The sequence below is a fragment of the Nylanderia fulva genome, unplaced genomic scaffold, assembly GCF_048542155.1.
Source record: "Nylanderia fulva isolate GAGA-0341 unplaced genomic scaffold, ASM4854215v1 Scaffold74, whole genome shotgun sequence".
NCBI lineage: Eukaryota > Metazoa > Arthropoda > Insecta > Hymenoptera > Formicidae > Nylanderia > Nylanderia fulva.
Window position 1 is genome coordinate 124,388 of NW_028190851.1, and position 24,339 is coordinate 148,726.

The following is a 24,339-nucleotide window of genomic DNA, read 5'->3' on the forward strand; positions in this document are numbered from 1 at the left end:
AGTGATGTTTAATCAATTTATTGTCAATAAAATAGAATTTTTTATTCTATATAAGGCTATAAAGTAAGAAATGAAGAATTACAAGAATTATGTATGTATTACTCCATCTCTCGTAATTTTTCGACATTAATTAATACATACTTCTTAACATATATTATCTACTATTGTTAAGAGAGAATCAATAAAGCATCAGAGGTTAAAGTAAATTTAATATTTCATCTTCCTGCTAACATTAAACATTATCTTTATTGCTAACTTTTTATTAAACTTCCAGTCAATGTTTCGCTTCACAAAAATGTCAGTGCAATTTTTAGTGTGTCATAAACTTCAAAAACTGAAAATTAAAATATTTGCGAAAAGATTGTAAATCCTTAACTATATGTTCTTTAGCTCACATTTTCAAACATGACGCATTATTGCCAGAGAAAACATGACAAGATATGTGTGTATCTCGACTACCTCAACTCACCCATACGCGCTCTTATATAATTGCTCTAAAAATATGGAAGAGGAGTATAGTAAAACAAAACGTGCGAAATCGCATTAAAGTCTTATTGCTATGCCAAAGTGGCACCAAAGCTGACAGCGGAAAGCTCGTCGTGAAAACAGGTAAGTCTCGCAAAAATTTTCGGTTAATAATATCCTTGAATTTACGAAGGAAATATACTTGGGACAAATTTTATTGTACATTGCATACCGAGATACACGTATATATTGCTATAAAAGATACGCAAATAGATTTACGACCTTCGGAATATGTTTTCCGAACGTTTTATTCCGATAGTTAATCAACCGAGAGTCAATCGCCCGGTCGTGATCAATCGACAAACGTCAACGTGTTTATTATTTTCGTCATTTAACGGCCGATGACGCGCAAGCGTCTTATTATCCGACGCGTGTATAGCTATTCTTTCCACATCTTTAAATTGAAACCGATGATAAGACGGGGCGCTTATCAGCCATAGTTTCAGTCGATCGTTTGAAGTTCATAGTACACAAAACACGACCTTCGACACTCATGGTTCTCAATGTTAATTTCGATTTTAACGTTAAAGAGTGCAAGATCTGTTCTTAACTGTGATTTTCTTCTCCTGTTTTTCTTCTATTTATTCTTCTCCAATGTGTTCTTCCTTCTTTAATTTGTTCTTTTATTTCTTCTTTCATTTCTTTCATTTCTTCTTCTATTTCTTCCTATATTGACAATAAATATATATTTCATACTCAGTTTCTCTTTCAGTGCTTGTCTTCTTTGTTAATAAATATAATAATAATATTTGCAAATAATTACCAGCAAATTTTTATGATTCTCTTTTATAGTCAATTGGAGGGTAGTATACATTTTTTATTTTAATTTTTTATGGAATATTCTTATAAAAGGCAAGAAAAATGCAGAACAGATATGAAAAGAAAGAACAAAATAGATAACAGATGCAGGAATGCAAGTAAGAATAAATTTTGGCTCTAAAAAATTAAAATCTAAAAAAAGACGATAAGTTCATTATTTATAATATAATTTATAAATATAAGTTCATTATTTATGAGATTTGTCTAACAAACATAAATGTTCAAAGTAAATATTCTACAAAACAACTAATGTATTTAGAAAAGGCCAACTTATCAAGCAATTCGTTGAGATGTTGATGAATATTCTACGAATTATTTAAATTTGCTTCGAGAATCACTGATTTTGGACGACCTACAGAAAAATATACATATAGACGAAAAATAAGACGCGCCTGCGCGCATCTTGGCGACGTTGGATTCTCCGCTCTTTCTCATTGTACTTTTAAGAAGCGAACCAGTAACATCGCGAAAGGCGTGAAGAATCGATAGTGATTCGCAACACATAATTTCGGTCACGGTAATTATTATAATAATTTATTCCACGTGTTCGCGCATTCTTTAAAGAGTAAATGTATTATTTCATATAAACATACAGGATACCGCATATGTAAAAATGTATAAAATATATGTATACATCAGATTCGAATGTCACAATCACCGTACAATATACTGCAGTAAATATTTTTCTGAAGGTCGGAAATCGGATAAAGTCGAGAATCCTAAAAACAATAATATCGTAAGTGTTTGAGTTATAAATAATGCTCAAAGTTTGATGTCGTATAAAATTCGCGCGCTCAGGTCTGTAACTATATTTTTACTACAGTGCGCGTACCAATCCGTCATCTTTATTGATTTCTCGTTGATATTGATTTTCACTGCACAGCTGATTTTACTAGGTCATTTCTTATGTAGATATTTCGTACACTTCGGCTAATATTAATGAGTTGAGCTACTATAATGGTAAGTAATAAGTACTGTATGCAAAATGTTTTTTCATTTTTAATCTTTTTAACACATTTAATGTTTTCAAACATTTCATATATAACAAGTTGTATCTCGCTAGTAGTAATCAATATCAGTTGAATTAGTTGCATTGTAAAAATCAACAGATAACAAATCGGTATACACTTGTAAATGTATTTAGGCCCTAGTTACGGGTCTGTGCTCCCACTCCGAAAAAATTCTAACCCAACCCAAACCTAGTTTCCTGTTTAATATATCTCAATTCGAAATTATTAATTCTTATCTTCCCTTCGGATCCTAAAGAGATGTAAGCGAGAAAAATATCGGACCAATATTGTTGATAACAAAACCAATATTGTTGAAACGCTTATTTTCGAGTTTAAAAGGATATTTAAGAACCGGTTAAAATACCAGTTTTTTACCGTTTTATACTTTATTCGTAAATTTATAATAATATAGATATATACTGATAAAAATAATTGATTGTAATAGCTACTTATATAATTTTCGTAACAAAAATGCGAGATAGATAGCTCAACGTACGGCATAGCTGTAAATAAAAGAACTATGTAATTGCATTATAATATAGCAGTAATATTTTGCAATATCTCCATAAAACATTAACTTATATTTACATAATATTGCTGCAATATTTACAATGTAGCTCAATATTGAAATATTTAATAATTCATTATACCCTCAATAAAATGTAATTTTTCAACTCTTCCAGCATTCGTGTAGCTCTATTTACTTACCATCACTTCTTTTTTTTCTTCTTCTTCTTCTTCTTCTATGGCTGCTTGAACTATAGATTGCTAATACATCATTGATTGAAATACTTACCATCACTAAATCACTGCCGTGTTTCACAGTGAATATCAAGTTAAACGGATTCTATTTTTTTCGCTACATTCTGTTTTCCACACGATTCAAAAATATTTAAATAACAATTATAATAATTATATAAATTTAAAGTGTAAGACAGGCAATAAGAGCCAAATCGGGGATGACAGTGCGTTATCCCAACGAAACTAAAATTTTTTCCGTTAGAATTAAATACCTGTGCACAAGGCACCAAATTTTACTTGGTCATGGCTAAGATTTAAAATTGGAATAATCTCTACAAGAGATTTAATTCCATATATCCCCTTTTTCCCCCTAACCCATACAGCACCGTTAGATTGCAAAAACATTACAACAATCTTTCACCGCAATATTGCAATATTGCAAATTCACTGCAAAATGTTGCTACATCATTGCTATTGAATTGCAGCAATGTTAAAATGTCCGCTTTTTGGAAAATAATAAAATTATTGATTATCGTTAACATCTTTTATTGTACAATATTGCAAAAAATTATTTTATTACAGTATTATACCCAGCAAATACCAAGTTACAGTTATATAATTGTTAGTTGTAATTTTCCACTCAACAATATAATTGTTATAATACACGTATTATATTTTTGAGTGGGAAATTACAACTAACAATTATATAGCTGTAACTTGGTGTTTGCTGGGTATATGTATATATAGTATATATTACAATATATAAATTATAGAATTTGGATTACATGCAATATTTCCGAAATATTAATGTCATGTTGCTACAATTGTGCTGGAATTTTGTGCACCTATATCTCTCATTGCAACGTTGCTGCAATATAATTGCAATAATCTGTGCTGTATGGGTTATAATATTGTAGATGTGTATAGAATAAGTTGTATGGAGCTGGAATCTGTATCTAGAATCAATTTTCCGTGAACAATCCATCGACGAATGAGTAATTCCCAATGTCTCTTCTTACAGGGCAGCGATTCATCTTGCACACCCATTCATATTAGCGCGGGTCATCATCTCCAAGGCATCTCCGACTACGCGTGACCCAGGTGGCGTTTCGCTTAGATCGAACTCCACATCGTCTCGTTGGAAGCTCGGAAACGTGTGCGTGCCCGTCCCTTTCCCCTGTCACACTGTGCTGACGTGGTGTGTGCGCGTAATTTTTCTGCGTCGGTTTCTCCTCGATTCGATCCACATCCACGGACGAGCCTGAGGATCGAGCGATGAGGTAGAGAGAACCAGCACAAAACGCAAACGAATAACCATCGACGCCGCGCAAAAATCAACTGGTGATAAGATTGAACACGGTAGTCCCTCGGTAGTGGGAGACAGGACGAAGAGGAGGTGGAAGAGAGCTCCTAATCATGTCGCACGCACGTCTACGAAAGGCCGTGGTCGCCGGCGGCTGGCCGACCAAGACAATGACGGCGTCCACGACGACGAGACAGGGTGCCGGCGGGGCGCTGCTCGCCAGAAGGGTAGGGATGGCGGACGGCAGGCCGGTATCCTCCTCGATGCTCCAGCAAACGATCACTCAGTGTCGCGGTATGGCGGCGAACGTAGCGGCGGGCCCGTGCGGCAAGGTCCTCACCGAGGACAACGTTTTCGTGAATTTACGGAAGATGGAGTACGCGGTGCGCGGCCCGCTGCTCATCAGGGCGCTGGAGCTTGAGAAGGAGCTGCAAAAGGTAAGGTTATCTGAAGTGAGGAAGCTTAAAAGAATACGATAATGTGTGTGTTTTTACCCTATCAAATTCTGCTGATTCTCCGATTAATTCGGGTTTTTTTTTTTTTTTTTTTGAGTACGGGAGAAAAAACAAATGCATGTGGCGTGAGAGTGCGCGATGACACAGTAGTTACATGGAATGAATATAAACTGAATGAATGATGTGGATGAGTGGTGGAAGGAAGGCGAGGAAGGATGCGTGACAGACGCGAGGTTGCCATGGTGAAACGCCAAGTGTCAAAGTTAGGGAGGAGGGGGAAAAGAGAGAGGAAATAATCGCTAATTGAACCTTTCTCTGTCTAACTACTACGAAGTGTGAATGAAATTCAATAATCGACTTGATCTTAATTAGATGCATAAAAGATGTAAATGAAATTTTTTTCAAACATTTAAAAATAAACTTATCCGGCAATGTAGAAAATTGAAGTGCAATTTTCTAAAGTCAACACATCTATAAACAAATATATATACATATATATATATATACAACGAAAGGAGCCCGCACAAATCTTATGGAAAATGGACCCCAATCTGCTGAAAATGTAGCTCATTCCTGTTGAAAAGTGTCAATGAGCACAAGGTGAAAGAATGAACCGTTGTCACTCTTTCTACAGAAAATGCTCAAAAATAATTCTTCTAATAATAATTAATATTATATTATAGCACTTGATAAGGGCCGAAACCCACGGCCGAAACGTGGTGAAAATTCAATAAATCTACTTATTTGCCAGAATTGGTCGATTGAATTATTACCATTATTTAATAATTCTTCTATTAACTTCGATACAAAAGTGACAAACTGAAAAGTCATAAACTCATATCTCATATCATGTAGTATTAAAACTAAACGTTTAGATAAAATTAGTATATAACGAAAGAAGCCTGTACAAAACTTATGGAAAATGGATCCCAATCGACTGAATAAGTAGTATAATATGTAGCTCATTCCTTATTAAAAGTATCGTTGATTAAAAGTATCGTTGTCACTCTTTTTGCAGAAAGTGCTCAAAAATTCTTCTATTAACTTCAACACGAAAGTGACAAACTGAAAAGTCACAAACCCATATCTCTTATCATATGTAGTATTAAAACTAAACGTTGTAGAGAAAATTTTAGTATTAACAAAAAATGTTTTAAAGTCTTCTTTCTCTCTTCAAAGTTTATCAATTAATTTTTTAACATCCTGTATATTATAAAGAAGAAATATGTGAAGAAAAATTTATGAAAAACTATTTGAAGAGAGAGAAATATATGAATAAGTTATATATGAAGCAATATATGTGTGTGTGTTGTGTGAAGAAATTGAATTCAATACTTTACGTGTATGTTTACAAAGCCACGCCTTGATTTTCTACGTAAGATAAGATTTTTTAAAACTTGAATTAATACTATCTCTTTACGTGAGAAATAAGGAGGATTATTTACATAAAATTTTATTTCTCAATTTTATCTTAAATTCATCATTTTCATCAATCAAACAAGATTACGCAAAAGTTTTCATCATATTGTAATATTTATATTACTAATTTCTGTGCTACTTTCTTTTTAAACGTAATTGAAGTGAAATAACCTCTTAACTTTGCACAACTAGATGATTTTCAAAAATAAAAGAGTATACGAAACGTTATTGTTATACCTCAATTATTTTTCTTGCGAAAGAGCGAATCGTAAGATAATAATTCAAATTATTATTTGAGTCAGGTTGAGTCCGGCTTGTTATCGGAGAACAGAGTACAATAAGATAGCACATTGATGTGTATATAGAGTATATTGCGTAGTCACACAGCGTTGTATAGTTAACGGATTATCACATATGTGATGGAATGTACAGAATCAGGAGAAATATAACGACATTTCACTGATTAACTTACACCAATAATTTCTTTTATTCTTTTAACGCGATAGATTAGATGACATTAAAAAATTATGTATGTATGGCAGGCGAACATATGGCAGCGCTTATCGCATTATTATAGGTCCACTCTTTATCCGGGTCCGCTTTTTATCAGGAACCGAACAACCAATAGTAGAGTCATATACTTAAGGTTGCATATGTGTCATATCTCGAAGATAACAAAAAATTATAGATTTTTTTATATTATATTTAAAAATGACACATGTATGAACAAAATTTAACAGTAATTTATAAACATCGATCAAAAGTTATTCCAAAAAGAAATAGAAATTCTTATTCTTGTGGAAATTGGGGATGTAAATATATAATATTACTCAATTATAAATATATTGTTATTCATCTGTTTTATTTACATTATGTCATTTATTTTTATCTGGGGGATATAAATATTAATATCTTCAATGCGTAATTACTTTTTACGGAGATTGTATAACCAATACTGCAGAGAAGCACGCAATTATTGAGACGATAAAAAATCATGTTAAAAGATAATGCATGTATTGTTGGTTTTATATCTTTCGTCATTCTAAACACAGTGTTGCAAGATAAACTTTTTGGAATATTTTTCATCAAAATATGCTTCCGATCTGCTAGTTTTGAAATGTCTGGTATTTCGAAAAAATGTTTCTCACACGTTTTAAAAATAGGGATATCAGCTTGCCACTAATGCATGTGAATGGTCAGTTTGCTGAGAAAAAATAGAGACATGTATATGTTTTTCTGTTCAAAACAATTATACACTGAAATAATCCCAGCAAACACCGATATATAATTGTTATATTGCTATAATAAAACGGAATATAACAGGTAATATAACGTGCACGTTACATGTAACATCCATGTTAGTTGTAATTTTCCACTCATAGATGTAACATTTTAATATAACATATATTACATTGTAGTTATTTTGTAATTATATACCAAATAGCACATTGATGTATTGATAAGTCAGTGCTATCTTGGGATATAATAACAATATAATCACAATGTAATATATGAAATATTAAAAATGTTACATCTATGAGTGGGAAATTACAACTAACATATATACGTTACATGTAACATGCTTAAGTATATAACATTTATATACTGTGTTTGCTGAGATGACGCTGATGAATCGCGTCATTGAATGCGCATTCTCACACTTCTCTCAGTTTCGCACGTAATTGCATAACATCATGAATGACGCAATTATGCAACGTAAAGCTTAGTTAATCAGTTTAGCAGGACAATATAATGTGTTTCGCAATTTTTCTGTTTGAAAATTTTTTGATTTAGATAGATAAATTTAAATTTAAAAAATATATAGTAGGAAAAATATATATATATAAAAGATCCCACACATCAAAAATACATAAGATTTGGCTTTCGATGAAATTGACTGGTTTTTTTTTCTCCATATGTTGTAGCTTAGATAGATTTTTTAGGTAGTTACTGATTTATAAAAAAATTATTTTTATTATAAAAAACTCTTATCTTATGTAGAAAATCAAAGCGCTTTGTAAACATATACGTAAGGCTTTGAGCCTGTTACATTTTTGTTCAGCAAGTCATAAGCTACATCTATTATCTATATATTATATTGTTCAGAAAGTCATAAGCTATATCTATTATTATAGATAGTTACTGATTTATAACCAGTCAAACATGAAAAATTAGAACTTTGCGAGTTGTTAGTTGACCGGCTGTAATTCAGTATAAATAATTATTTCAGCTTTGAAGTTATTACATATCTTTTGTTCAGAAAGTCAGCTATAACATATTAAAAAAACAGTCAATTCCACCGAGAGCCAAAATCCTATGTATTTAGTGCAGCTTCTTTATGTGTATTTGTACAGAATCGGTTAAAATTATATTATCTTTTGATTTTTTCAGCATAACATGTTTTAAAGTGCACGGATCTGTATCAAATCATAACATGTTTCGAAGGTTGGTATAACATTGAATTATAATTCAATATATGTTATACCGTCCTTCAAAACATATTATAATTCGTGTAGAGATCCATGCACTTTAAAACAAGTTATGCTGGAAAAATCAAAAAATGATATAATTTTGACCGGTACTGTATGTATGCGAAAGAAACAAGAAAATCCAGAATAAAAAAAAGCTTAAAGAAAGACATCACTAATGTTTTCGAAAGCCCCTTTTTACCAAGTTTTCAAGCAACACTCTCTCTCTATACAATTTAAATCAGTCTTCTTTTCAATCAGGGTTGGGTAGTGTCTAATTAAAAAGATAAAAATTAAGTTAAAAAGTTAAATAATTTTAACTTAACTTAGTTACATTTTTAGACTCTTAACTTTTGACTTAATTTAGTTACATTTTATCAGTAACTATTAACTTTTTATTTAACTTTTTTGACATTTTTTTTGGCATACGAAACGGGCCATATTTCATGTGAATTCGATTATTTCGCGATCTCTCTTTACACCAAACGCTGGTCCTGGGGTTCAATTCTTGAATTCATTCACAAGAGAAATGTATGCGTAAATTCAGTTCTTACATAAAAGTTGCAAGTTAATTGGCAATTGTATGGCTTTTAGCCAATATATTTTTTTGAAACAATTTGAACTTTTAACTTTTTAAGTACGTTTTATTATTAACTTAAAAATGTTTAAGACAGTTAACTTTAATTTAACTTAGTTAAGAAAAAAATTAACTTACCGAACACTGTTCAATAAATCTTTTGAAGTTTAGTTTATCAAGATATAAAATTATTATTAAATATCTAATACCTATTTTTTTCTTATAGGGCGCCAAGAAACCTTTCAATGAGGTGATCAAAGCGAACGTGGGCGACGCTCACGCGATGGGCCAGCAGCCCATCACATTTCTACGACAGGTGCTGACTTTGACAGTCTCGCCAAATCTGTTGGACGATCCGAGTTATCCAGAAGACGCGAAGGAACGAGCCCGAACAGTCCTCAACGGCTGTAAGGGCGGTAGCGTGGGTTCGTATTCGGAATCGGCTGGCATCGAGGTGATCCGAAAGCATGTCGCGAACTACATCCAACAACGCGACGGTGGTATTTCTTGCGACTACCGCAACATCATTCTGTCGAACGGCGCTTCTGACGGCATCAAGGTGCGTGCAGACTTTAAGTTTTGCTACTATTTTCCAATGTTAACCCCTTAAAGGGATCTCAACCCAGACAGCACTATGTTCAAAATTGGTACATAAGACATCTTCAGATGTCGTTGAGATATCATATGATTACTTAAAAATGTTTTAAAGATTTCTTAATGCTGCATGTCTCATGCACCAATTTTGGGTGCTATCTGAAGAACGCCATTCTGTTTTATTGATCAAACATAATTTTTGAGCACCTCTTTCTTTTTATTGATTGAATAGAATAATAAATGTTTTTGCTATTATTTCTCAATATTAACTTCTTAACGCGTTTTTTTACAAAAAATGTTTTTGTATAAGTTGATCGTACCAGCAATACTGCATCTTGTCTTCCTGCATTTTGTCCTTTTTATTCTGATTTTCTATTTTCTTCTTCAGTCATTCCTGAAACTGTTTAACGAAATAATCGACAACAAACCGTCCGGCGTGCTGATCCCGATTCCGCAATATCCTCTGTATTCGGCGACCTTGGCGGAATTTGGCCTCGCGCAGATTGGATACTATCTCGACGAAGACAACAAGTGGTCGCTGGAAGTTAGTGAGTTGGAACGAGCACTTAAGGAAGCCAAAGGCACCTGCAATCCACGAGTATTGGTAGTGATTAATCCTGGAAACCCAACCGGACAAGTACTTACTCGCGCCAACATCGAAAATGTTATTCGCTTCGCTCACAAGAATAATTTGTTTCTATTAGCCGACGAAGTTTATCAGGATAATATATATGACAAAGATAGCGCATTTCATTCCTTTAAGAAAGTCATGACGGAGATGGGAGAGCCGTATTCCAAAATGGAGCTTGCGTCGTTTATGTCAATCTCGAAAGGTAAGAAGAAAATAATATAAAATTGTTAACAATAATTAAAAACATTGAACTTTGTAATTTAGGAATGATTCCGTTTTAAATTAAATTTGAATTTGTTAATTTTATCGCAAATTCACAATCATAATTAAATGGCATGGAATCTAAAGTTTGATTCAGAAATATTTCTCAGGAAATTTTAGAACTAAAATATGTCTCGCTTTCAGGCTACATGGGCGAGTGCGGGATTCGCGGTGGTTACGCCGAGATTATCAACATGGATCCGGAGGTGATGAAGGTGTTGCTGAAATCGATTTCTGCGATGCTCTGCCCGAGCGTGCTCGGCCAGGTCGTGATGGATGTCGTGGTGAATCCGCCGCAACCAAACGAACCATCGTACAAGGAATTTCAGAAAGAGAAGAAAGAAACCTTGCGATCTCTGGCGGAAAGATCGCAGCTGGTCGTTGATACGCTCAACAGTATTCCGGGATACAAGGTGATGCAGTCTTTCTGCTCTAGAGATTGCATTTAAATCTTTACGAAAAAATACACTCAACTTTGCGTTTGTTAGAAAGCACTAAAACAATCTTCAAATTAAAGGTTAATCGGGGAGATTACGATTTTCGTGATGCGCAGATTTGACTATGAATTTTTGTTAAATGAATCATTTGAAACAAAAGTCCAAGAGTGGTCAAAGTCGCTCATAATTTCGGAAATATCGATCCTTTTTATCGCAATATTCGAAAAGCGAAATTATTTCCGATATATCTATTTCGCATATATTTTAATTTGAAAATCAAAATTAGTTGAGTTAGTAGGTTATATCCTTCGGAAGTGGAGTCCTCCGAAGGAATCCACTAAGTCCATCATGTATTTTACAACACGAAGCAAAGTTCCATGGTTTTGCTATTTTCCATGTAAAACAAGATTCAACCCAAACTTATGTGTCTATATAGTTTTTGATAATGGAGCATTCCTTATTGAAAAGCATCATTTTCGGAAAAATATAACCTTGAAACTTGTAAACCGGTTTTTTACCCTTTGACCTCGTTTTTCTCAAAAATGTGATGCGATGGAACATTTTGAATTTCAGATTCGTAAAATCTACCGGAAAAATCCTATCGAAATGACCTGTCCTTTTGTGATATAAAAAAGATCGAAAAATGTTGACTAGTGTTATTGTTGAGAATTAAACCCACATAAATTAAACTAACTTACATATTAAACATTAATAGTCAACGCTCACTATATATAAACCGAAATTTAAGTACTAAAACACACAAACATTTAACCTACGCTCAAATTAAAATGTTAACACTTAAACTTGAGTTAAAAATTAAATTTTAATAATAATCAATATCCCCATATTTGAATGTTAATCATATTATTCTCATAATATTTCTTCCCATTTTAGGCCAATCCGGCGATGGGCGCAATATACGTGTTCCCACGTTTTGATCTACCACCCAAGGCGATAGAGGCGGCGCGAGCAAAAGGTCAGGAACCGGACGTCTTCTACGCGTTCAAGTTGCTGGAAACCACCGGAATCTGCCTGATTCCGGGCTCGGGTTTTGGCCAAAAACCCGGTACGTATCACTTCCGGACTACAATACTGCCGCAAAAAGAGAAAATGAAGACGATGCTTGAAGCGCTGAAACAATTTCACATCAAGTTTCTCAAGGAGTACAGCTAAATCCTTCCTTAAGTTCTCGACGAAGAAAATTGAAGTACGAAGGAATGGATAACGAGGAACAATTGTCTAAGAGATTGTGCATACCTGCGTTGAAGACTAATTAATAGTCTTCAATCGTGGCGAATGTATAATATTTTTGTTACGATTAATGAGTCATTATTGAGAATTACTGTATACAGAGTTGTTATTGAATTGTATAGAATATGTTAAAAATCAAAATTTATGGAATGTAAATCACACATATATTGTGAAAATTCACAAATAATTGTAAATATATCGTAATAATTATCGCAATGCCAATATGGCACATATTATACAATAGAAGAAAATGAATGTGATATACATATAATTACAGTGAGATTTCTATATTCTTTTCTTTTTTATTTCTTTTCAACAATAACGAAAGAAGTATACCAAATTGAGAAAATTTGTGGTACAAAATCGTTATAAAACTTGATATAATATGAGGAAAATATGAAGAAATCTAATCGAAATTGAATGGTTAAATGAACCTCGACAATGACGAGGAAGACAGAAATAGATAAAACTCGGCCAATCATTAAGCGTTTATTTTATAAAATTCTATGAATTAAGCAGCTCTCCCTCCCCCCTATTTATGTAGCCAGTAAAACTGCAGTGTTTCTGAGGGGCCATTCACGAATAACGTTATTCTATTGCCAAAGTAAGATTGTACGAGTAGTAAACGGACACTGCCGTCACATGATACATCGGATCCATTTTCTAGGTTTTGACCAGGATCCACTTAATCATTTGATTTTGTTTGAATTTCTTTGTATTTTACCTCGTACTATGTCTGTGTAAAGTTTTATAACGATTGGTTTTGTATCACAAAATTTTCCCAATTTGGTATACTCCTTGATTTGCTTTTATGCCTATGTCCATTATTTTTTTAACATATTGAGAAAGAAATAAGATACATATCTTTTGTCGCTTTTTTGTTTTATTATTCTGAATCTTTGATTGCGTATGCAACATTTTTAATTTAAACAATATAAGGCTCTCTTGAATATAGTCAAATCAAAATAAAAAAATGACAATAAGAGCCAAGGGCAGTAAATAAAGATATACTTTATTGTAAACTTAAATATGTACTTATCATAGGTCTAAAAAGTGCTCATTTCAGACCATATCTTAGTTAAAATTGTAGTAAAAAATAATTATAAACATAGGTTAAATAAGTTCGCAGCGGAGTCAAACGCGTAAAAAATAAAAATAGAATGAAGCTTCAACTAATAATATAACTCTTCTTTTCTTTGTTTCCTAACTTACAAACTGAGGAGAGACACATATCTCAAAGATGGATTCATGGGAAATTGTACTTTTAAACTTGCTACTGCTCGGATGACGTGAAAAGTTAGATTCTTTTAAAATTAATAAACAATCTCGATAAAAATTTATTTTAATCAAATTATGTACTCTTCGAAGCTTTTTTGTGTATTAAAAACAAAGTTGACCCGTAAGTTATTAGGATTTTAAAATTACATGAAATGAAAGGGATTTTGGTCATATTTACAAATCTATTAAAAGAAACAAATAATTTTTTTAATTAACACTGAAAAAACTTGAAGATTAAAAAAAATGTCTTTACATTTTTTTGGGTTATGTAGTATTATAACTTGGCCTTGTAATACAAAAAAAGGTAAAGACAATTTTATGGACTTGTTACTTTTTTTTAAATAATGTTTAACGATAACGATTTCCTTTTATAAAGAATGAATGGAAGAAAAACATTTTTTTATACACTCAATAATTTTTTTCAAGTATCACATAAATGATTTACATAAATGCAACTCTATTTCTTATACTAATAAAAAACATAAAATATACGTACACGATTTATCGCTATTTACAGTATGCAATTTAAATCTATCAAAGATCTACAGCTAGCCTTTCTATCTCCTCGACGAAGAACTTCATATCAGCCTCCATCAATCCCGAGTTCTGCAGCACCAATCTGAAGAAGTTCGGCATGTCTCGCAGCGTCTGATATGTTATCAGCATTGTTCCCGCTCTCACCATACGCTCCTTAATCATCGATGCAATCTGCATTTTGCGATTATTTCGGAATAAAATCAAAATAGCAAAATAGGTATATACACGTAGATTCGAATAAAAATAAATATGCGAAATGGAGATCTTACATACAGGTCAACCTGAAACTCTAGTGGTAGAGGAAGCTTCATTTTGTCTTTAATTAAAATATAGTTTGCTTTGTGAATTGCTGCAGTGTATACTGTAGATCTGTTCTTTTCAGCTAAATTGGCTGCACTAATTCAGAGTTTATCTTTTTTACTCCACATTGGAATGAAAGAACAGACTTTATGTATGCTATATAAAATAAGAAGTCTATTCTTTATAGTGTCCTTTATAGTTTGATAGTGCAGACCAAAACCGTGAATGCCATTTTAAGCAGCCGACAAACGAATTGTGCAGGCAATCCATAAGTTAGGGTTGAATTTAATATATCCTTTAAACTTTACTACTTATATAGGAACTATCTCTAGTATCAAAATCGCCTTAAGTTTTAAGACCTGTATGTAAAGACCCTGATTGCGAAAGTAACAAAATACTTCGCGCACCTTATGCAGCGTTTGATCCAGTTCTGGACCGGTCAAGTGCCTCTTCGACGGCGGAATGTAGCGGAAACAGACGTTGGTGCACTCAGGCTCGGCGAGCAGGCGCCAACCCTCGCGCGTCCTGATGAGATCGGTAAAGTAACGTGACAGTGCGAACACGCGATCGACGTGAGCCTCGAGACCGCGCGTGCCCTTCGCCTTCCACATGTACCAGAATTTGACAACATCGGCGCGGCGTCCGCACTGCACGTGCCGGTCGCCGCCGTCGAATACCGCGTTGTAGAACTTGTCATTCTGAAAGAGGTAGCTTGCGCCGCAACCATGCGCCGCTTGTAATAAACCTAGAATTGTATAAAGAGAACTTTGTTAATATCCCTAATAACACAACATATCCAAATAAAGATATTCAGAGAACACGCGAACATCCTCAGAATGTTTTCCTCGGGATATGTATTGTTAGGGATATTAATAAATTATTATAGTGTATACTGTAGGCCTGTTCTCTTGTAACCTGATCTAAAACTGCTATAAAAATGTTTAAAATGTGCAAATTTGATGGAGAGACCTTCATGACGGAGCAGCAAAGTGGAGCACTGCTGTGGAGCGGCGAGCAGTTTGTGGGGATTCCAGGTGACAGAGTCGGCGAGGTGGACACCGTCCAGGAGACGACGGTACGTCCTGGAAACGAGGGCGCCACCGCCCCACGCGGCATCCACGTGGAACCACAATTCGCGCTTTCTGCAAACCTCAGCGATTTCCCTGAGAGGATCGAAGGCGCCGATCACGGTGGTGCCCGCAGTGGCGGATACCATGAGGGGCACGGCACCCTCCTCGACGGCTCGGGCGATCTGAATCTCCAGATCAGTGACCATCATCTTGCCTCGCGAATCGACCTTGACCTGGTAAACGTTGTCGTAACCGATACCCAAAAAGGCTGCGAGCTTCTTTACGGAATAGTGCGCGTCCTCCGACGTGAACACCACCAGCCGCGGCATCTGCGATAATCCGGTTTGCTTCAGATTCGGATATCTAAAGTTAATAATAAACTTTTGTTTATTTATTTATTCAAGTGTCGATTCTCTAGTAATTTATCATACACCACAGATTATTACAATAACAATTGCAGCAATGCTGCAATGTTGTAAATTGTAATGCAACATTACAAAGACATTGCAGAAATATAGAGCCACAAAATATCAGCAACATGATATTAATATTTCGGAAACATTGTAAAATACAAATTTTATATATAATAAATTTTTATAATAAATTTAAATAAAATGTTTTAATTAAATATTTAAAGCTGAACCGCATATTGCGTATTTGTCATTGTTAAGAAATAGCTGATATAGCAAAACCATTTCCAGTAAAAACATGCCTGCATTTTACACCGCATTACATACATTTTAATTAATATAATATATCTTCTTTTATTAAATTATCTCAAAAATTTTACATGATATAACTATACAAAATGATATAAGACTATATATATAATAAGAACATTTTTATTTTTTTCTAATATAAAAGGAAATTAGAATAGTTTTATTTTAATGTTAAGATGTTATGTGTGCAATGTTGTTATTAACGTTAACGAAAGAACAAATAAAGACATTTAACTACATACATTCAACTACAATGTATCGTCAACAATTACATTATATACAATTTATATACCCAAAAATAAATATATATGCAATGTTGCAAAATTCATTACATTGCAATATTGCTATAATATTTTATTGTAATAAAAGTGGATATTTTATCATTGCTGCAATCCCACAGCAATGGTGCAATAATATTTTGCAGTAAATTTGCAATGTTGCAATATTGCAGTGAAAGATTACTGCAATATGTATGCAATCTTTGTGTGCTGTATAGGTTATTATCTTAAGGGGATCTTAAGAGGGTGCTGACTAGGTATATTTCATTGATAAATATTATTTTCCTTTAATTCTTTATTGGCTTTACAGAATGAAAAATCTTTTACTAGAATTAAAGTATTGATAATAATAAATCTGAGCTATTATATGTGCATTTTAAAAGAAACCAAAAAAATTAAATAATTACAGTTTTCTTCTCGTTTAGATTTTGGTTAGGTTGACCCAATGCAAAAGATCGGTAGAAAAACTGTAATTATTTAGCTTTCTTATTTTTTTAATATTAATTCTAGTAATTGTCATTCTGTATAGTTAATAAAGAGTTAAATGAAAATAATATTTGTCAATAAAACAGACCTAATCAGCATCCCCTTAAGGAGATCTTAAACGTCCTATTTTATCGATAAAACATATATCAATTTTGCGCACCCTTTACTTTTTATTAGTTAAATAGAATTATAAATGCTTTTCCATAATTAAAGTACATATAGAAACAAAGTACGAACCTACGAATTTTATGTTAAAAATAAAAAAAGTTCATGTATACTTAATCATGGAAAAGTATTTATATTATTCTATTGAACTAATAAAAAGAAAAGAGTGCGCAAAAATAATGTTGTATCAATATAACGGGACGACGTTGAAGGTGAGAAATAATCACCTATGGTGACGAGCCAGGTTGATGGCATATCCATTCGCCATTGAACCTCCAGGACAAAAGAGTCCCTCGCCGCTTTGCCAGCCGATAATGGCACGCATCTCTCGCAACACATCTTCTTCCATCAGGGAAAACACGGGGGACACCTCGTAAGTATAGACGGACGGATTGAGCGCATCGGTGAGCCATTGGCCCAACAATCCGTATGGGTCCAGGCTGGAGAACAGCTGATTCACGAAGTGTGGATGACCTGTCTTCACGCTGTACTTGATGATGTCACGCGTTAACGTCAGCAGCTCCTTGTGATCAACACCCTCAGTTGGTAGCGAAAGATTGACCACGGATCGCAGATCTTTGGGATCAACCCACTCCACCACGCGTTCTTCCCCAGAAGTGGACTGCAAGATGTGATAACGCGTGAATAAAAATTAAAAATTGCTCGCATATATACAGGAGGCCCTAAAATTAGACCGACTAACTTCAGGTGGTTCTGAAGGACATCGAAATAAATCAAATTTGCCAATAAACTCATATCCACAAATAAATTGTTTTGGCACTAAAGATTTAAAGACCTAAAACATTGCTTGATACATATGTAGAATTGTTTGACTAACATTAAGATATTGTTTAACATTGTTTGACATTGTTTCAATAAGATATATTGTTTGACATTGTTTAACAATTGCTTAAATAAGACATTGTTAACTATAAGCTCAGTACCCAAAATCATTGAGTATTCATTCAGTATTATTCTCACAATCAGTATTCATTATTATCAGGGTTGGGAAAGTTACTTTGTAAAAATAACTAGTTACAGTTACAGTTATCTTATTGAAACAGTAACTAGTTACAGTTACAAATTACCAATTTTAAAAAATAACTCGTTACAGTTACAGTTACTCAAAAAGTAACGAGTCGTTACTTTTCAATTACTTTTTAAAAATAATTATACATTATTTTAAATATAAGGAGCTTACATATTATGCACAACTACAGTCAAGTATTTAAAAAAATTCTTGAATGTAATATTGATCGATTTGCTTGCGACTTTGCGATTACCATCAATGTATTGTATGAATGACTATATACAACAGTAAAAATAGTTATATATGGTAACTTACTAAATAGTAATCGCAAAGTCGCAAGCAAATCGATTAATTATATTATATTTAAGAATTTTTTTAAATATTTGACTGTGATTGGTCGATTGTAATTATGTGTTGTATTATTTTATGTACACAAAATGAAAATTTTAGGTAAAAAATTAAATTATATGAAGATCTATATATATATATGCTACTGTTATCAAAATTTAATTTAACAATATAACGGCTACCATACTTAAACGATACTTTTAGCGAATGTTTCCAAAAAAAGTAATTAATAAAGTAACTGTTAAAATAGTTACTAGTTACTAAAAAAATGTAACTAAGTTACAGTTACAGTTACAGATGGAGAAAAGTAACGAAGTTAAGTTACAGTTACCGAAAAAAAGTAACTGTAATTGTAACTTCGTTACAAGTAACTCGTTACTTCCCAACCCTGATTATTATTTAGTCGAATTTTATGTTCGAAATGGACAAGTTTTCTTACAAAGAACTGGCCAATATATGTATATTTATGAGAAAGCTAGATATGTAATGGAAGAGAAGAAAACATATTTCACTTCAAAAACTATTCTAGTGCCAAAACAACTCGTTTGCGGACATGAGTTTATTGATAAAATTGACTTGTTTTAATGTTGTTTATAATTACCTGAAACTGTCGGTCTAATTTTGGAACATCCTGTATATAACTTAATATAATTTAAATCATTATCTCTTCAAAAAGAAGAAAAAGACAAATTTTCAAGTCTTTTAATAACTTGAATAATCTACAAGTTATACTACAGAATTGCAAAAATAAAAAATTTATTAATTTTTTGTATTTTTTGAAACAATTAATTTCCTATTTTAAGTAACTTTGAAAAATAAAATTCTCTTTTATTTTCTAATTTTCAACAAATTTAAAAATTACAAAAAATATCGAAATGACAGAAGACTTTAAAGTCTCTATTAGAAGATTGGATTACGTCGAAGACAACGAGTTCTCGAGCCAAGAGGATTTGTTTCTTTTCTTTGCGTCTAGTTTAATTAGGCATGTAATTTGTAATTTATGCAAATTGCGTGCAACTTCGCGTGTAATAGCGCATGATAATAAGATCAATAGGTAACGCTTTAATTGTCGCTTTGTGATTCGCAATATAATAACTACCATAATAACCATTATTACATACCCCGGGAGCGATTTAAATTCCAACGTTCCGTCGCATTCATGATAAATAGACTACATATGTATATAATATTACATTTCATTAGCATAAAAATGCAATCGACACGCATGATATCTTCAACATTTACATCATTTGTGCTCATAAACGATTATATTTGCGCCATTAACGATGTACACGAGCAAAGAACAAATTTATATCCGGACAGAGGATAGGGGAAGGAAAGGGATATCTATTAGGGATATTTCATTATCAGTGACTCACTCTTCTTTTGTGACATCGCAAAATTGTGATTTCGTGATATCGCCGTAATAATGATAATAGCGCAAGATAATGTAAATCCGCGAACATATCGACATATGCAAGTAAAACGCGGGATAAAAATAAAATGCTTTATCGTTGTTGGATGTAAAAAAAAATATTGAATCATATATAAATATAATGACAAATCGTAAAAAACCTAGGAATGTTGAAAGTGAATAAAAAAAACAATCAATGAAGAAAAACAGTAAAAAAAGGGAATATTTACGAAAGAACGGTCTTCGCAAATATGAGTGAATAATTAAGCGATAAACGTTCGAATTCCGCCCCTGGCGGCTAGAACAGAAAGAATGTTTCATGTCATACAAACGGCGCAATCAATAAAGAAGGTACAATCAATAAAAAAGATCTGTATCGCGATGAATACAGTACGCTGAAATGTATAGCACGACTATTTGCAATAAACGTAGAGCAGAAATTATACTACGAGGAACTATATAAAATTATAGAATGCAAGAGAAAAATGCAGACGGAAAGAGAGAGAGAATGTTTCCCTAGATATTGGGAGTATGGGAAATAATATAGAAATAATTATCGAATTAAAGGTTGCCTTTACCAGAGTTATGTAACCTACGCTACCGTTATTTCACAATTATCGTAAGTATTTTCTTCCGTGACAAGCCTCCTTTTTTTTTACAACCACGCGAGTGTCGCACAATTATTATCTAATTAAAACATTTGCGCGGGTATCCTTGGACCGCATTTCTTAACATTCTCGGACATACTTGCTCGCGCAAGAGAGATCTATGCACAATCTCGTATTGGGATTTAATATTTCTCGCGCAAAGAAAAAGATAAATAAGGGTTATCACGTTTCGCTTGAAGCAAAATTTTTCAAAATCGCCAGACAGCACCGAAAACTAGAAGCTTTAAGCTGAATTTTGGTACCTCACAAGTTGGATCTACTTCAATATAATTTTGGGTAATGGGCCCAAGTAGCAGACTGACGTCAAACTGACGTTAAAATGTCATCAAAATGACGTAATTTTGATGTTTAAAGACGTCATTGACATCAAAATGACATACGCTCACTACCTGTTCAAGTAAAACAGAAAATTTAGACTCCAATATGACGCCAAATTGATACTATTTGACTTTCCTGTTCTACTTGGGTAGAGGCTGCCCAAGCAGAAAAGTCAAAATAATGTCAATTTGACGTCAAATGACATTAGTTTGACGTCAAAATAGCGTATGCTTGCTACCTGTCCAAGTAGAAAAGAAAATTTAGACTTCAAATTTGGTCAACATGATATCAAATTGACATTATTTTGATTTTCTGTTCCACTTGGGTTGAGTGGAAGGTGCTTAAGCAGAATAGAAAAGTCAAAATATTGTCAATTTGACGTCAAATGATGTCATTTTGCCGTCAAAATGACGTATGCTTGCTACTTGTTCAAGTAGAAAAGAAAATTTAAACTCCAAATGTGATCAATATGACGTGAAATTGACATTAATTTTATTTTTCTATTCTATTTGAGTGGGACGTGCTTAAGCAGAACAGAAAGGTCAAAATAATGTCAGTTTGATTTCAATTATGCTACTTGGGTGACGTGGAATGATCTACAAATAAATAAATAATAAAATAAATTTAAAAAAATGAAGATTAAAAAAGCTCACCTGAAACACCGCTCGCTGCAAGACCAGCTCGAAGAAGTCCCTGAAGAGCTTCTCGTGAACGTTCCGGAAGGGCATGCTGCGGAAATCTCCCTTTCGGAATCCCTTACATGCCTCATCCGTGGACGGGGCAAACGAATTTGGGAGAATCGGAATGGTGGAGGACGATTCGTTCGTTTCGAGCTTGATCTTCGACCGGGATGATCCCGTGGGAGGAGGATTCGTCTTCCGTGCCAAAGACAGGCTGAAGGTGTCGTCCTTGTTGGCGGGCATGACAATATGACTAGGCTTTGGGGCTCGGACAGGTCGCTATCTGAGTCTGGCCGCGACAACGACGGCGGTTTCCTCTTTATACTCTTTTATAACCCGCCAGCCCGGCCGTTCAATCAAGGACGTGTCTCCCTCCATCAGTGCACCGGCTCTTTTTCACGAAGCGTTTCCGTTCGTTCGCGTTTCCTTGCCTCCGTATTTCACTCTCGCACGGACGCAGACATCCTTACGTCGCGATTTGCGTGGAACGGAAAATCTCTGGAGGAAAGATGCACTATAGGGGATATTCCCGACACGTCAGACCGGTTGATGTTGAATATAGGTGACGAATTCGATTTAATTTATTCAGTAAAATTTACAAGGATATAAATAATTTTTTTTGTCAAAAATATTTTTGTTTCTTATTTCCTCTAAGATCGTTCGATAAGAATTCGTATTTTTATTTTATTTAATTTGCATTATAATGTTAATTTTATTTAATTTTTAATTTAATTTTTATTTAATTTTTAATTTTATTTTTACTTGTATTTTTATTTTTATTTATTTATTATTTTTAGTTAAATATATTTGAATCTCTTTTTCTCTCTATCAAAATTATAACGGGGAAAAATAAAATCGTGGAAAACTTTCAAACTATTATTTAAACTTTGTATATATCACAAATAATAATATTGCGTTCGTGTTTTTTTTATATAACAGTGAAATCGGTTCTTGTTTGGAATGTACAAGAATGTATCAAGGATACGTATATTAAGGATACAGGATTGAATTATTAGGTAAAAAATAATAGTAGATTTAAAGAGCAAAAATGTGACGTGTACATATTAAGAAATGCAGCGTAAATTTATATATAATATAACGAACTGCCTGTGTAAAGCACAGAAATTTTTAAATATAATCCGTTAAAGTGTAAAATAATAAATTATGTACAATCCTCATGAAGAAATTCGTCACGGTAATGTGATGTTCGTTACCGTGACAAAGATTTTGAAAATGTTTAAATTAATATATATGTATATATATATATATATATTGTATATATATATATATATATATATTGTGTGTGTGTGTATATATATATATATATATATATATATGTATACATATACCTGCACTTATGATTTATATTTTTATTATTATAATATATCTTTTTATTATATTATTTTATATCTTTATATTTATTATATTATATTAATTTTATATTTATTATATTATTTTATATTTTATTTTATATTATTATATTTTTCATATTCTAACACATAATATATATGACATTTCTTATTGATTTACGTCACTGAAGAGAAGCCGGTTTCTGAACCGAAACGTTTATATTTTTTTGCATTGCAAATAAAATTCGCGATATCAATAATATTACGTTAGAAGCGATTTGCATAATGTTAATTCTTACGTCACAAAAGTCATCTATTCACTTTCCCCAGACAAGCGTACGTCATTTTGACGTCGAATGACGTCATTAGACGTCAAAAAGATTATTTTGACGTTTAATGATATCAGTTTGCTGGGTCAGCTTTGATTTTAACATTGAAGCCTGTTAATTAATTTATTAGAATTGCAGTTATTCAAATTATTATTATGGATTTGTTTATATCAACGATTCTCTTTTATTCTTCTCGAAAATGTAAACTTTCTAATTTTGATTAAAATGCAAAAAATGCAATAAAACACGCGTTGCTTACTTGCTTTTTTGCTCTATCTTTTTTTTTTACTTCTATTCTTTATTACTTTTTGTTTTGCAAAATTTTTTCATCGAGTTAATTAATTATTGTACAACATATAATTAATTATAATTATTTAATTAAATGTGATTAATAATAAACAATTTTTATTGATTTTGTAACTAATTAATCGCTTAAAATTAATCAATTGTATAATGCAATTAGATTTTATCATCAACTGCTAGATGGATGTCGCGATAGAACTCGATTATAAAAGGAAAAAAATTTGCTAGAAGGAAAGAAGAGAAGAAGGAAAAAAAATGTGTTTAATGTGAAAGTATATTTAAATAGGAAATACCACAAAAGCCTCGAGATTCCTTCGAGATTATCGATTAAAGGGAAAAAAGTCTACTTTCTGTTAGAGATCGATGATTCATCGTGATTCTGACGTCACTTTTCTCTTGACTATGATCACTACATTATTTGTGTATTACGTCGAAGTGTATATATGCTTCTCTACAGTTACACAGGATCCATGGCCTTAATTTGTTTCGTTGAAACGCTTTCTTGTACAATCATTTTTATTTTTAAATATATATTATATATATATATATATATATATATATATATATATACATATA

The 24,339-nt window shown here is 32.8% G+C and overlaps 2 protein-coding genes across 4 annotated transcripts; one reads left to right on the forward strand and one right to left on the reverse strand.

Moving 5' to 3' along the window:
* Positions 1 to 532: 532 nt before the first annotated feature.
* Positions 533 to 12,781, forward strand: LOC114944953 (alanine aminotransferase 1). 3 transcript variants are annotated; one of them, XM_029321018.2, is made up of 7 exons: positions 1,781 to 1,861; positions 2,257 to 2,304; positions 4,117 to 4,835; positions 9,544 to 9,876; positions 10,300 to 10,744; positions 10,948 to 11,216; positions 12,135 to 12,781. In XM_029321018.2, exons 3-7 carry the CDS (start codon positions 4,512 to 4,514, stop codon positions 12,411 to 12,413), a joined length of 1,650 nt encoding a protein of 549 aa, XP_029176851.2. In that variant the 5' UTR covers positions 1,781 to 1,861; positions 2,257 to 2,304; positions 4,117 to 4,511; the 3' UTR covers positions 12,414 to 12,781. The 3 variants fall into 3 exon arrangements, with proteins under 3 accessions (XP_029176852.2, XP_029176850.2, XP_029176851.2); XM_029321019.2 differs by lacking the exons at positions 1,781 to 1,861; positions 2,257 to 2,304 and adding an exon at positions 533 to 609; XM_029321017.2 differs by lacking the exon at positions 2,257 to 2,304 and having other exon boundaries at positions 1,777 to 1,861.
* Positions 12,782 to 13,423: 642 nt separating this feature from the next.
* Positions 13,424 to 22,071, reverse strand: LOC114944955 (glutamate decarboxylase-like protein black). Its single transcript, XM_029321020.2, has 5 exons — positions 21,756 to 22,071; positions 17,552 to 17,946; positions 15,576 to 16,039; positions 15,014 to 15,351; positions 13,424 to 14,477 (listed from the first exon to the last, which is right to left on the reverse strand). The coding sequence occupies exons 1-5, from the start codon at positions 22,023 to 22,025 to the stop codon at positions 14,304 to 14,306; spliced, it is 1,641 nt and encodes a 546-aa protein (XP_029176853.1). The 5' UTR covers positions 22,026 to 22,071; the 3' UTR covers positions 13,424 to 14,303.
* Between the last annotated feature and the right edge of the window lie 2,268 nt (positions 22,072 to 24,339).